General features: G+C 34.6%; 1 protein-coding gene across 2 annotated transcripts in view; it reads left to right on the top strand.

The window, feature by feature from the left end:
• LOC114340511 (uncharacterized) overlaps nucleotides 1–15,637 on the top strand; it is a 60,903-nt gene that overhangs the window by 6,764 nt on the left and 38,502 nt on the right. Inside the window, exon 1 of one of the 2 annotated variants that reach the window (XM_028291260.2) lies at nucleotides 3,776–3,927. The exons of the other annotated variant lie outside the window; for it this stretch is intronic. Coding sequence (XP_028147061.2) covers nucleotides 3,849–3,927 — 79 coding nt within the window. The 5' untranslated portion in view covers nucleotides 3,776–3,848. Of the gene's footprint in view, nucleotides 1–3,775; nucleotides 3,928–15,637 lie in introns of those variants that run through there. 2 annotated transcript variants of the gene reach the window in all.

A 15,637-nucleotide genomic window follows, 5' to 3' on the forward strand; every position in this document is an offset into this window, starting at 1 on the left:
AAAACATACACCTGTTTGCCGTCTTGACCTATTTAGAAGTGTGTAGTCTTGCAGTCTTGCAGTCTTGCAGTCTTTTCCAATTAATTTATATATTTTGACTTTGCTTTCAGTATTTAGATATTTGTTCTTCCATACGATTTCTTTCAGGCATCCCGAGATTCTAGCTGCTTTCATGTACTCTGACCTCTTTTAAGAGATTTCCATAGCTTGTTATTTTCGCTCCAAGATATTTGAAGTGATTCACCTGTTCCACAGTTTTGGAGTCAATTTCTAATTTGCATCTTATCGATTCTATGGACATTAATAGGCACTTAGTCTTCTCGGTGTTGATGAGAATATTTAGTTTCTTCAACTTTAGTATTAAATGCATGCATGCCTTTGGAGATTGTCTTCAGAATCGGTGATAAGGACAGCATCGTCAGCGTAGCAAACGACTCTGAAGAATGTGTTACCCATCTTAAATCCAGCTGTTCTGGGAAAGTTTTCTATCATTTTCTCCATTATTAAATTAAATATGAAAGGGCTCAGTGAATCGCCTTGACGAATGCCTGTGTTTATAACTATGTCTTCTGTTGTCAAATGTCCTACTCTTATTTTTGCTTTACATTGTGTATTAATATCGTGTACTCAGTGCCGGATTTAGGGTACTTGCGGCCCTAGGCCAAATTACCCCGAACGACCCCCCATAACTTCACATCACATGAGGTTCTTTTTCTTCATCAAATATCCTTCAACAAAGCCTTTGAACTGTAACGCGCTCTTCAACAAAGTACCCATCATAATGGAATCGATACTTTTTAGCCAAAATAGAAACTTTTTCCCTGATTTCTTCATTGGAAATTGACGCTAAGCTGTTTAAAAATCCAAATTTTTCATTAAGACTGAAATAAACTTACGACCTTGCATTCAATTCTGAATAAAGCCTGACAATTAGGTATAACATTGAATGCATTAATCTTTAAGTCTTCTTTGCCATTAAAGCGGGGTTCAGTGGATTCATCTTCTATGTCTCTGCCAGGAAGAGCTTTTCTTTTCAGGCGTCTTTTTATTTCAAAAATATAGGTGTCCTTTTTAGACAACACTTTTCTCCTTTTTTTTCATAGGAATCAAAGTTGTGTCTCAGACTCAATACGTACTCCTTTAGAGATTTGTATATGTTGCAAGTCATATTCAGTCTGTAGCGGTATTTTGCAATGTTTTGCTACTCTTGTCAAAACGTTGTAAAATATCGTACCACATGTTTAGTAGAAGAGTGGGCCCCTTTTGCTTGCAGCTCTAGGCCGCGGCCTAGTTGGCCTAGTGGTAAATCCGGCACTGCGTGTACTAGGTTAATTAGCCTGTGGTTTAGACCTTTTTTTCTTATTATTTCTAACACGTCCTTTAATCGCACTCTATCAAAAGTTTTGGTCATATCGACGAAACATATACAGGGTGAGTCATGAGGAACTGTACATACTCCTACCTCGTATAGAGGCTCCTATGTGAAATAACAAATGACCATGAAAAAGTGTCTGCTCCCATTGTTTAATAATATACAGGGCGAGTTTCGCATTTTGACAGAAATTTGTATTCGTCATAATTTTTGAACGGTCAGACCGATGTGTCTCTTATTTTGGTAAATCGTTACACTATTACCACCTAATCAAATGATTTATTCAAACTAGAAAAAAATCAGGTCCGGCTTTAAAAAATTAGTTCGTTTGGGTCCTTGAAAAAATTTCACCCTGTATACGCTTTTTGAAAACTCTAATATGAATTTTACAAATTAGACAAATAGGCAATTAAAATGGGGTATTTATTTTTTTCCCCACACGATTACTTATTTTTTTTAGAAAAAAAATCAAATTTGGCTATGAATAATTATAAGTTTGGTAAAGTGAACCATAGATTTAAAAAAATTAACTTTTATTACAAAAATTAATTTTTTTGGACAAATATTTAATTTATGTTACCAGCCGATCAACTGATTTTTTCAAACTAGAAAAAAATCAGGCCCGGATTTAAAAAATTAGTTTGTTTTGGTCTTAGAAAAAATGTCACCTTGTATACGCTTTTTGAAAACTCTAATATGAATTTTACAAATTAGACAAATAGGCAATTAAAATGGCATATTTATTTTTTCCCCACACGATTACTTAATTTTTTATTAAAAAATTAAATTTGTCAAAATCGGAATTTTAACCTAAAAATGAAAAAAAAAATGAAATCACGGTTTAATTCGCTACAACTCAGTTCCATTTTAATATTTTTTTTCAGAAATTTTTACAGCACATATCTCTTACCATTGTGAAGACTATGAAAATTGTCGTAGACTTTCAGTCTTCTTCTCGTAAAAGTTATGAATTTTTAAAAATAAAAGGTGCAGATTCGTGAATTGCAAAGATAAATCGCAAAAATTAAGTGAAAAAATTTAAAATTTATCTATTTGATCACGTCTATGTTAAACTTTAGAGTCCAAAGAGAAGTGTTATGGGGAGTTTTAGATCTGGACGTGTTATAGAAAAAAAAATGGTGAAACTTTTATTTTAAGAAAAACGTTGTTTATTTTTTTTTATTTTTATGGTAAAATTGCGATTTTGACAAATTTGATTTTTTACTAAAAAATTAACTAATCGTGTGGGGAAAAAAATAAATATGTCATTTTAATTGCCTATTTGTCTAATTTGTACATTTTATATTAGAGTTTCCAAAAAGCGTATACAGGGTGAAATTTTTTCTAAGACCCAAACGAACTAATTTTTTAAAGCCGGACCTGATTTTTTCTAGTTTTAATAAATCAGTTGATTGGGTGGTAACATAAATTAAATATTTGTTTAAAAAAAAATAAATTTTTTTAATAAAAGTTAATTTTTTTAAATCTATGGTTCACTTTACCAAACTTATAATTCATAGTCAAATTTGATTTTTTTATAAAAAATTAAGTAATCGTGTGTGGAAAAAAATATGCCATTTTAATTGCCTACTTGTCTAATTTGTAAAATTCATATTAGAGTTTTCAAAAAGCATATACAGAGTGAAATTTTTTCTAAGACCCAAACGAACTAATTTTTTAAAGCCGGACCTGATTTTTTTCTAGTTTGAATAAATCAGTTGATTAGGTGGTAATAGTGTAACGGTTGGTCAAAATAAGAGACACATCGATCTGACCGTTCAAAAATTATGACGAATACAAATTTCTGTCAAAATGCGAAACTCGCCCTGTATATTATTAAACAATGGGAGCAGACACTTTTTAATGGTCATTTGTTATTCCCAATAGGGGCCTCTATACGAGGTAGGAGTATGTACAGTTCCTCATGACTCACCCTGTATATGCAGGTTTATTAAATTCTATGGATTTTTCCCAAGATAGAACTATACAATCCCACCAGTATAATATAGAAACAGGAAAATGGGCAAAAAGTCCACTAGAAAAAGCCGAAACATTTCAGATACACCTTAAAAAAGTCTTTACACCAAATGACGGAAAATACTAAGACTACTAAGAAGAGACTACAAACTGAATAAGATATTATTTCAGTACTCGCAAAACCTTGTCAAATAGAACTTCCTAAAAAAAAGGAATCACAAAAAATAAAGTAAAGAATATTATACAACCCAACATCGATCCAAAAAAGATCGACAAATGCAAAAAGGATACGACCTTGTTACTGGAATAACTCTTCAGCAACTCCCAAAAATGATGAATGTGATCAAAAGGTCACATTTGGTGATAGTAATAAATGGTAATATTTATTTATAGTAATTTAATTTGGTCATTTACGTTTATAATTCGTTAAAGTTCATTTTGAAGTGTGATGGTTCACTGCATGTACCTGTAACCTGTGATACAAATTACAATAGCTGCAATGTTAAACTTTTTGATAAACTTCTCCTTGTTTGGTGGTGTGGTTTTGGTTTCGCCTTTTGTGATTTTGACGTTTTTTGGTAAGTTCCATGTGTTTAGGCAATACGTAAAGTATCCTTAACAATAGTAACCTATACTTATTGTACGGTTATAGAGTATATTCCCATAGGTAAGCTGGTTAAGAGTAGATAACGATTTTTCATATGTAATTTAAAGTATTATCTGCATAAATGGCACAAAGAATATTTGCTACGAGAGGTATATGGTTCAAAATGCATACAGTATCACGACTAATAAGTTATGTTCACATACATGTAGAGTACTTACAGTTTTATTCCTTGATGACGTGTCACATCAGAGCTCTGATTGAATTCCATAATCCATTTGGTTCATTTGTAAGGCACTCACTAATACGCTAAATAAATCATCGTCGATAATACTGAGCAGATTGAATTATCTGAGCGGTATAAAACGATAGCAAAAAAAGCCGGTAAAATGCGGCCTTTTTACGAATAGCGGGAGCGTCGATAGATTAGAGATGATTCTCGTTAGGAAGCTTTTGACGATCTGCCCCGGCGAGGGGTTCAAATGCGAGTCTCAACAATAACCTGGAGTTTCCAGAAAGGTTACATAAATACTACTTGAATTTTAAGTAATCAGTAGTACAGGGGCGTAACTAATTATTTTAGTGAGCCGTGTATAATATATTTATTGTACATATTGCCGGGGGCGACAGGCGAGAGAGATGGCCTATATCACCTCGAAGAGAGGGGATTGGCAAAGATGTGCACAACGATAAGAAATGTTTGAAGAAATTAGAGTTTATATACACAAGGGGTAACAACGATAAAATGGAGGAAAACGATAAGTTTTCCCCCTAGGGATAGATTTTAATCTTCCAGGGGAATCACAGCGATTTTCGTAATACCACGAAGAAAATCACCGTGAGTAGTGTGAATCTTGACAGTACGAACTAGACCATCCTTACCAGGCAATACATCTATTACCCTGGCAGTTGGCCATAAGAGTGGAGGAGTACCATCCTCCTTCAACAGAACCAAATCCCCGATCTTGACAGGGTCAGTAGGGTCGGTCCATTTATTTCTTTGCTGCAGGAGGCAAAGATAGTCTTTTTTCCACAATTTCCAAAATTGCTGTTGAATTTTACTAATACGCTGAAAAAGATTCAACCTATTTTCAGGTATCTCTGAAACACTTGGTTCAGGGGGCGCGGTTAAACTTCTTTGAACTAAGAAGTGAGCTGGAGATAGGAAAGCGAAGTCATTGGCGTCAGACGACATCCTAGTGATGGGTCTCGAATTTAGAATAGCCTCGATTTGGCATAATACTGTGTTAAACACTTCAAAGGTGAAGTGGGAATTTCCTATAATTCGATAGAGGTGATACTTCACACTCTTTATTCCTACTTCATGGAGGCCGAATTGATGGGGGTTGCGGGGAACACCCATCTTGAAAGTTATGGAGTTTTGAGTACAGAATTCCTTAATCTGTTCCGAATTATTTTGATTTAAGAAAAAATCATAGAATTCGCGCATTTCATTTTTTGCCCCATGGAAATTTGTGGCATTGTCGCTCCAAATAATACTGGGCGTGGATCTTCTGGCAATAAACCTTTTCAGAGTAAGAATATAGGCTTCTGCGCTTAATCCTGTGACGAGTTCGATATGAACACATTTAGTGCTCATGCAAATGAAATAGGCTACGTATGCTTTGTAAAGCGGTGCCTTCCTCAAATGTGAGGACTTAATTAAGAAGAACCCCCCATAGTCCACTGAGACGACTTGGAAGGGTCTAGTGGGGAGTACACGATCGGGATGCATATCTGCCATCTGTTGAACAGAATTGGGTGTCATGAATCGGAAACAGTTTACACACTTACGAATTAAGCGTTTAATCTGTCTTAATCCGTCAATTGGCCAGTACTTCATTTTGACATACGAAAGTACTGTTTGCGCGCCTGAATGTAATAACTTATGATGAGCTTGAGTCAAGATTAGTTCTACAACTCGACATTTAGAAGGAAGTAGAATGGGGTGTTTTTGATTATACGATATGGGGGCGTGTCGGAGACGTCCTCCCACACGAATCAGCCCATCATTATGTTGTAGGAAGGGGTTGAGTGTACGAATGGCTTTATTGGTCACGAGTTTAGCATTTTTCAATTCAAGAATCTCTTTTTTAAAGTAGATACTTTGGATATACCTGATGATCGCGTGATCAGCGATCTCCATTTCGGGTGGCGTCAATATATCCGTATCTCGTGGAGAGTTATTTATTTTCTTTTTAATATTACTGATGAATCTAAAAAGATAAGCGACAATTCTTTGAATTTTACGAAAAGAAGAAGATTTAGCGAATAGATTTTCAAAGGTGTCGTTGAGTTCGTGATTTGTTGCTATGTTTGAGACAACTAACTTCCTTAATTCAGGAAGATCATCCTGAAAATGAGGAATTTGATGAAGAGAAAAATCGATGGGATTGTCTCTAATAAAGCTAGGTCCGCATAACCAGTCTTCGGTGGTCTGGGGATTATCAAAGACATTTATCCCTCTGGAAGCGGGGTCAGCGATGTTTTCGTGACTTCTGACGAAATGGAAATCACAAGGAAAAGTTTCCAACAAGGAATTGACCTTTTGAATTCTGTTTTGTACAAAAATGTTCCAAATGTGTTTTTTAGAAAGTATCCAAGACAAGGCAATTGTAGAGTCAGCAAAGAGATGAGATGAAGATATACTCAAATTTTTCTTGAAGATGTGAAAAAGTCTATGAGCCAGAGTGACTCCCAACACTATTCCACAAAGTTCCAATTTGGGGATGGTGAGTTTATTTTTTAGCGGAGAAATTTTGTTTTTAGAAGCGATAAGCCGCGACGATACAGAAAAGTCTGAGTATGTCGCTTTGAGATACACACAAGTGCTGTATATTTTTTCCGATGCGTCGGTGAAAATAATTAATTGAACATCAACAACTTTCTTTTGTAAAAGTAAGCATCGAGGTACCTTGACCTCTTCTATAGTTTTGAATGTCGATAAGAGGTTTTGCCAATTTTTCATAATGATGGGTGAGTCAATGGGTTGATCCCAGTCCAGTTTCTGGGACCATATTTCCTGTATCAAGAGCTTAGCGTTCACAAGGACAGGGGATAACCATCCTAGCGGGTCATACAAAGTAGCAATGTAGGAGAGAATAGTACGTTTAGTAACAACATTAGCCAATTTGAAGATAGGAGTTTTAAACGAAAAGTGGTCGCGTTCTGAATCCCAGAATATGCCTAAGACTTTATCAGATCCCGTGAAGTTAAGACTGACTTCAGAGACGGGATTTAAATTGTGTTGAGACAGAAATTCTGAAGAACTGCAGTTCCACTTGTGGAGGAGGAAACCATGGGTTTCTAGCAAAGAAGTTAATTGTTCGAAAAGACAACTTAATTCATGAAGACTGTCAGCACCGCTGATCAGGTCATCCATATAGATAGATTCTTGCAGAACACTAGTAGCAAGTTCGTGGGTATGTTTGTTGTTGTCAGCGATGTGCTTGATAACTCTTTGAGCGATAAATGGGCTACTTGGGAGCCCGAAGGGTAATCTTTGAAATTGATAGCACCGTAAAGGCTGCTGAATATTGTCCCTAAAGAGAAAATTTAACAGAAATGTTTCAGTGGGACAAATGGCGATTTGTAGGAACATAGCCTTGATGTCGCCTACTAGTGCGAATTTAAACTGACGAAACTTAGCGAGAATGTCAAAAAGTTCATGTTGGACGACATAACCTTTGTCTATGACGTCACTGAGGGAGATTCCCGTAGACGATTTATTGTTTGGATCGAAAACTATACGAGTGGAAGTAGTAGAGTTGGATTTGAAAACGGGAAAGTGAGGGAGAAAGTAATTAGGTTTACCTGAGTCATTTAGCATTTTTAACGGCACTTGAATTATTTGTCCGTTATTGAGATATTCCGATATAATGTCCTGATATTTTTCCAATAAATCAGGGTTGAGTTGAAAACGTTTCTCGAGACTGAGAAAACGTCTTTTTGCCGAGAGAAACGAATTTCCCATGTCTATATCTTCGATAGGGAGTTTGAGATTGAGTGTGGACTCATATCGTCCATTGGGGAGAACATTAACATGTTTTACAAAATTAATTTCAGCGGGGTGATCATTAATGAGATCGGTGTTCTGAGGAGCGGCTTCTTCCAGCTCCCAGAATTTTTGTAAATGATCGGATAGTTCCTCGTTGGACACTACCGGCTCATTTACGGCGGAAGGAGTGTTATGAGAACAACAAGTAACGAGAGAGTTTGAATAAAATTCCAAAGCCTTTTTAGTATTTTTCGACTTAAGAGCAAAGTCTGGAACTGACCCTGATATCGTGTACCCGAGTAGAGTGCGTTGAAGAACGGGAAGACCTTTTCCCAAACGAATTATTTCAGGTTGAATGATATCGTTATACAGGTCTGCACCGAGCAGGATACCAATTGGGGATGTTACATGGAACATCGGATCACCTAATGGTATCTCTGAGGGTATGTTTAGTTTGCTCGCCGAAATAGAAATTTGAGGAAGCGGATTTGTTATCTTTGGGAGTACAGAGCACGAGATGTCAAAAGGAACGTCGTTAGCGACAGCGAAAATTGTTGTATCTACAATAGATTGAGACGAGGATGAGGTGGAGTTAATTCCATTGATCCGTAATTTTCCATCTCTAGTGGTGAGTGACAGTTCCTTTACGAGGTCAGCACTAATAAATGAAACCTGTGAGGCCGAGTCTAAAAGTGCCTTTGCGAAGACCCTCTTGCCGCTAGGAGCGACAAGATAGACCTGGAGTGTGCTTAATAACACCAAATGATTATCAAGCGAGGCTGCAGATAGAGCCATTGAATGTGGAGTCGAATTTTGAAGATTAACTTCCGTTTCAGGAGCTCTAACATGTGAGGGCCCCTGTTGTGAATTACCCTGTGTATGGGAGTTATTTGAGATAGCGGTTTTATTATGATTATTTGAGTTGTGTTGGCCAACAGCCGCGGAAGGGTTACTATGACCCGTTTTGTCGAAATGGAGCAACGTGTGATGACGAGATTTACAAACTATGCAAGAGAATTTGGATTTACACTGATCGAGCATGTGAGACCCAAGACAATTAATACAAAATTTATTTTGTTTGACAAAACTAAAACGTTCTTTAGAATTCAACTGCTTGAACTGAGGACAAGAGTAGATCGAGTGAGAGTCGTTGCAATAGGAACATTTCTTAGGACCTAAGCGAGGCGAAAGGTTACTGGTAGAAGTGTCTGAGGCTAGGTGTAAAGAGTGTCTGGAAGTAGTAGTCGATTTTGGTTTTGATTGAGATTGAATATTCTCAAGATGAACAACGCGTGTCTCGATTTCCCCTAGAAAATGGACAAAATCAGGGGTAGCTTGGCTACCACCGGATTGGAACTCAAGAGCCCTAATGGTAGGTGCGTCGAGTTTCTGAGTAGCGATATGTATGAGAAGTAAATGCAAGAGATCTGAAGGGGGCCTATTCAAGTTCAATAGGGCCTTGAAATTATTTGACATGACCGTATGAAAATTTCTTAATTGTGAGTGATTTGCGTTTCCAGAAATAGGAGGCGCATCAAGAATTTGAGAGATGAGAGTTTTGATAAGCGATTTAGAGTTGGCGTACCTTTGTGTCAGGTTATCCCGGGCTATTTTGTAATTGTCACCTGTGAGTGGGATATGCTCGAGAAGCGTCAAAGGCTCGGAAGTTAGAAAACTTTTGAGGTAAATGAGTTTTTCCAGATCACTTAATGTAGTATCAGATCCTATTATTGTATCAAAGGTCTCAATGAATGAATTGTATTCAGTAACTAAGCCACTAAATGGTTTTAACTGAATACGAGGGAGGTTTACTGTTCGTTGCCTAGCCATAGACTGTGAGGTTAGAGAAGAATTAGGGTCAAATTGGAGGGAGGGGGTAGCAGTCACATTAGAACTTTCAATGACCTCTAACCTTTCTTCCAATAGAGAAATTGTATCCAAATATTTATCAAAAACCACAGAGGAATCAGTAGAGGGGGTAGGTTCCTCGGGGATCGTCTCCAGCACATTTTGAGCATCGCGGAAAAGTCCGTAAGAATGTTTGAGTTGTGAAATTATTTCACGAATTTTATATTTGTTTAGAGAATTAAGAGTTGTGGGAACCGAATCAGCCAACTTGGTTATATCAAGTTTTGCGGTGAGCCTCTGTCGGTTATATTTTGATCGGTCAGCCATGTTGCGAGAATGTGAGATTAGATAGATTATTTGCAAATGTCTAAACCTATAAATCGATGCGAAAATGAGAGAATATGTACAATATATTATATATTACACGTTTAATAGTGTGAGATTGGCTTAATAGTATCACCCTGTATGAGCGCAGATTAGTATATGAAATGCAAAACTATAAAATTTCAAAATATATGCAATTTTCCAAAATGGGTATTTTTCAGCAAGTGTGAGACACCCTTAACAAGTATTTAAATTAATTAAATTGAAGGAAAAAACAATTATTTATTTTCTATAGTTTTCTAGAAGTGTAAAATGAGCTTAAGCGAAGCTAAATGTAGCAAAAACTTACAATTTATGCAAGAAAACAAAATTATTTTTAATAATTTTTGTAACCTGTGAACCAGGCTTAATCGGATTCAAAATTATAAATTTAATTTAAATCAAAAGGTTGAACAAACAATGTTAAAATTATAACACCCGTACTATCAGCCAAGAAATGAGTACACTTTTTGTATACTATAAACAGAAAAATATATTTACGAAAATAAAATAATGTAATATATGCAAATATTTTTTCATACAAACAAAACGACTCCTTTATTTGAACAAAGCAAGTAGTTTCTGAAATTGCACGTGTAGACCGGGCTTAACAACCTACCAGCTATTGTAGAGACGTGCTGGGTTAAATACTGAGAATTTGAGTGCAGAAAGAGAGGAATATTTTATTTTTGTGCCGGGGCGGCGTGGCTTGGAAATTTCCAAATGCAACAGAAAGACACTATAAATGAAAAACCGTTATTCTCAGAATAGAGATTATCAAAATATGCAAATACGAAGGACCTTGAGGATTTAATTAATAAATAATTAATATGATACGGCTCGATGGAACAGAAATGTTTAGGCAATACGTAAAGTATCCTTAACAATAGTAACCTATACTTATTGTACGGTTATAGAGTATATTCCCATAGGTAAGCTGGTTAAGAGTAGATAACGATTTTTCATATGTAATTTAAAGTATTATCTGCATAAATGGCACAAAGAATATTTGCTACGAGAGGTATATGGTTCAAAATGCATACAGTATCACGACTAATAAGTTATGTTCACATACATGTAGAGTACTTACAGTTTTATTCCTTGATGACGTGTCACATCAGAGCTCTGATTGAATTCCATAATCCATTTGGTTCATTTGTAAGGCACTCACTAATACGCTAAATAAATCATCGTCGATAATACTGAGCAGATTGAATTATCTGAGCGGTATAAAACGATAGCAAAAAAAGCCGGTAAAATGCGGCCTTTTTACGAATAGCGGGAGCGTCGATAGATTAGAGATGATTCTCGTTAGGAAGCTTTTGACGATCTGCCCCGGCGAGGGGTTCAAATGCGAGTCTCAACAATAACCTGGAGTTTCCAGAAAGGTTACATAAATACTACTTGAATTTTAAGTAATCAGTAGTACAGGGGCGTAACTAATTATTTTAGTGAGCCGTGTATAATATATTTATTGTACACCATGTAAGTTCATTTTGAATGTTTACGATTATTACGTATATACAGGGTGTTTGGTAAAGAATGGGCCATAGCTTAACCTCAGGTTTCTGAGGTTAAAATAGGCCGATTTAAGCTAACTTACTTTAGTACAAAGTTTATAATAACCGAGATACAGGGTGTCAAAGTTAAACTTTTTTTTTATTTATTATTGAATATTTCCTGACAGGTATAAGATAACAAAATGAAATTTGGTATGTGAGGGTTTTTTGGGTCGAGAAAACTAAATTCCCTACCAAAAATTATGTATTGCCCAGAGGGCGCCACATACGCCTTTCAGCACTCATTTATTACGTTCAATTTTTTTTATCCCTCACTCTGTATAATTTTAACATTAAAATTTTTATTCTCCTATTACTTTTACTTAAAAAAGGTATACTTCTTTCATCTCCCTAAACTCAACCGTTTTCGAGATAAACGGATTTTAAATCTGCGATACACCATCATTCTTAGCATAATATCATTGAGTTACACCCGAAAAATAACTTAAAACCATAAAATTATCCAAAAATGTATCGCAAATTTCTTCAAATGGAATTTGCGATGCAATGACATAAATTTGAGAACTGGCACAATTATTATGGTTTTAAGTTATTTTTCGGGTGTAACTAATGATATGCTAAAAATGATGGTGTATCGCAGATTTAAAATGCGTTTATCTCGAAAACGGTTGAGTTTAGGAAGATGAGAGAGGTATACCTTTTTTAAGTAAAACTACTAGAAGAATAAAAATTTTAATGTCAAAATTATACAGAGTGAGGGATAAAAAAAATTGAACGTAATACATGAGTGCTGGAAGGCGTATGTGGCGCCCTCTGGGCAATACATAATTTTTGGTGGGGAATTTAGTTTTTTTGACCCAAAAAACCCTTACATACCAAATTTCATGTTGTTATCTCATACCTGTCAGGAAATATTCAATAATAAATAAAAAAAGTTTAACTTTGACACCCTGTATCTCGGTTATTATAAACTTTGTACAAAGGTAAGTTAGCTTAAATCGGCATATTTTAACCTCAGAAACCTGAGGTTAAGCTATGGTCCATTCTTTACCAAACACCCTGCATATGTTTTACTTAAATAATTGTTTATATTAAATGCGTGAATGTTTTCTAAACAAAGCAACAAAGCGATTACAATGGATACATCCGACGAACATTCAGATCATGGTTGTTGAAGAGCATAGGGTCAAAACTAAGAGGATATTCACTATTTATCACCTGTCATAATTCCTGTCATTTGGTGATAAATAGCAGTCTGATTTTTGCATGAGAGTTTAATCTCTGTTCGGAGAGTTTAAGTCTGTTCTGTCGGACAAAATAAATGTGCCGTTTTCGTGGTCTGACCGTTCCAAATTTTTAACCTGTTCCACAATTAAAGCTGCCCCTGTTCCAGTGTTCCCATATATCAAAGTTTGTCCGACTAGACACCCTTAAGCTATTAACAAATTTTCAGCTTGCTATTAATCATTTTTTTTCATACGCGGGATCCAGACCTATAATGAATTCATCGTCATTCTATAATTTGTTTTTGCTATGTAAATATTCCCCATATTTCTTGTAGAATAATCATGCACATTTTTATTGTACACTATAAACTGCTTAAAGTAATCTGGAGCTATATTATTAAGTATTTTATAAACCAAAATCATTGTATAATAATACAGTTTCTCTTCAATTGTGAACCAATTTAAAACCTGTAGCATATAATACATATATGAAAATGAAAAGATTGGTATTGTAAGATGTGTTAAATATTTGGGGTTTCAAATTGATAGTTGTTTGAATTTTGATCATCATTTTGATTATATTGTCCGTAAAATAACGAAAACCTGTATCATATTATGATACAGGTGTAAGTCGATTTGTTTTCAATATAATTCTCATGCCACGATTTTGTAGTTTTTGTAGTTGATTGTGTTTATTTAAATTAAACATATACAATGTAGTTACGCAGTACTCAAAATGTGGCTGAATAATTGAATTAAAAACTGTAATTTTAGCTTGAGTCGATATATTTTGTGATATTCGGCTAAAAAATATAGTTTTTTCGTTATTTTACGGACAATATAATCAAAATGATGATCAAAATCAAACAACTATCAATTTGAAACCCCAAATATTTAACACATCTTACAATACCAATCTTTTCATTTTTTACTTGCAGCAGAATGTTATCGGTATTTAATTGGCTATATTTGTGTTTTGTTGTAAAGATCATTGCTTTAGTTTTGGAAATATTTAATTTTAATTTATTTGATGCCAAGTATTTAGCCATTTTTTCTAATGTATTATTCATTTTTTGAATCGCTACTTCAAGGTTAATATCACTAAAAGCTACAAAAGTATCATCCGCAAAAAGATTAATAAATTCACTTTCTACATATAGGTCTATGTCATTTAGATACAATATAAATAAGAGAGGCCCCAATACTCTACCTTGTGGTACCCCAACATTGATATAATGTTCAGAGGATAATGCCCCATCAAAACGTACTATCTGCTTCCTATCACTAAGACAATCACTTAGCCATTTGTGTACTTTATCTACAAACCCATAATTTTGTAGTTTTGTTAGGAGTATTTGGCGATCAATAGTTTCAAAGGCTCTTTTAAAATCAAGAAAAACACCTACTACGTATCGGTTTTTATCAATATCGTTTTTAAGTTTACAGAGAGTCAGTTGTAAAGCTGACTCACATGAATGTTTCTGTCGAAAACCGGACTGATTATTTATTAAAATTGAATTTTTTCCCACGTGTTCTAGTAGTAGTTGGTCATAAACTGCTATCTCTAATATTTTTTCAATTGGGGGTAATGTGTTAATGGGCCTAAATTCACTAGCTTTATTTGTATTCAAAATCTTCTGAATAGGAACAATTGTACTCACTTTCAAAAGTGTAGGAATTCTACCTGTCATTAGAGAAGTGTTTATAAAATTCAGTATAACGTGACCAATTGATTCAAAAATTTCCCTCACCATCCTTGAATTTAATATTTCATGTATGGAGAACTTGTTGTCCATACTATAAACTATCTTACGTAAGTCTAACATTGACAGTGGTTTAAATTCACTCAAATTTAAATATAAATTATTATTGGTATTGGTCCAGGAATTTATTGAATCAATATTTTCGACAATATTTGTTATACTCCTGACAAAATATGTGTTAAAATTTTCTGCAATCTCCAAGCGTTCTCTTAATACATTATGCTCCGCATCTATACAAAACATATACAGCTAGGAATATTAAAGTTTTTAACATTAATTAATTTTTTTAATGTTTTCCACATTTTGTTTGGATCATTTTTAAACCTATCAATTTTCTCCAGATAATACTTATCTTTTTTAGCTTTTAATAAATTAACGACATGGTTTCTATGAGTTTTAAACAATGACCATTTATTTTGTTTCTCATTTTCCCGTTTTGTTACAAGCTGATTTAAGCCATATATTGAAACTAGATTTTTAAACTTTATAGTATAAAAACTATCACTAAGAAAATCAAGATTAAAATCACCTACTAATACACACTTATTATTCCTAGACAATAAACTATCGCATATTTCTTCAAAATCTTCCAAAAATTTCGCATCTGAACTTGATTGACGGCGAGTGGTAAAGACATCCAACAATCCAAGTGGAAGAAATTAAATTTATCCTTATAAATCTACACCAGTAATTACCATGTAAGACAAATGACTTAACATAAGAAAATTCATAATTATTCTGAATATATATAACAATACACCACCAGTGTACCTACTACTTGAATCACATCTAATACATTTATAATTTTCTATCATGATCTCTTTATCATATATATCTTGCGTGGTTCTTGCTTCACTTAACAAAACTAATTTTGGGTTATAGTGTGCAATAGTAAATATATAGTATATATATAATAGTATATACAGGGTGGGGCATTAGTGTGACAAAGTCCAATTACTCGTTTCTC

The sequence above is a fragment of the Diabrotica virgifera genome, chromosome 8 (assembly GCF_917563875.1).
Source record: "Diabrotica virgifera virgifera chromosome 8, PGI_DIABVI_V3a".
Taxonomy (NCBI): Eukaryota; Metazoa; Arthropoda; class Insecta; order Coleoptera; family Chrysomelidae; genus Diabrotica; species Diabrotica virgifera.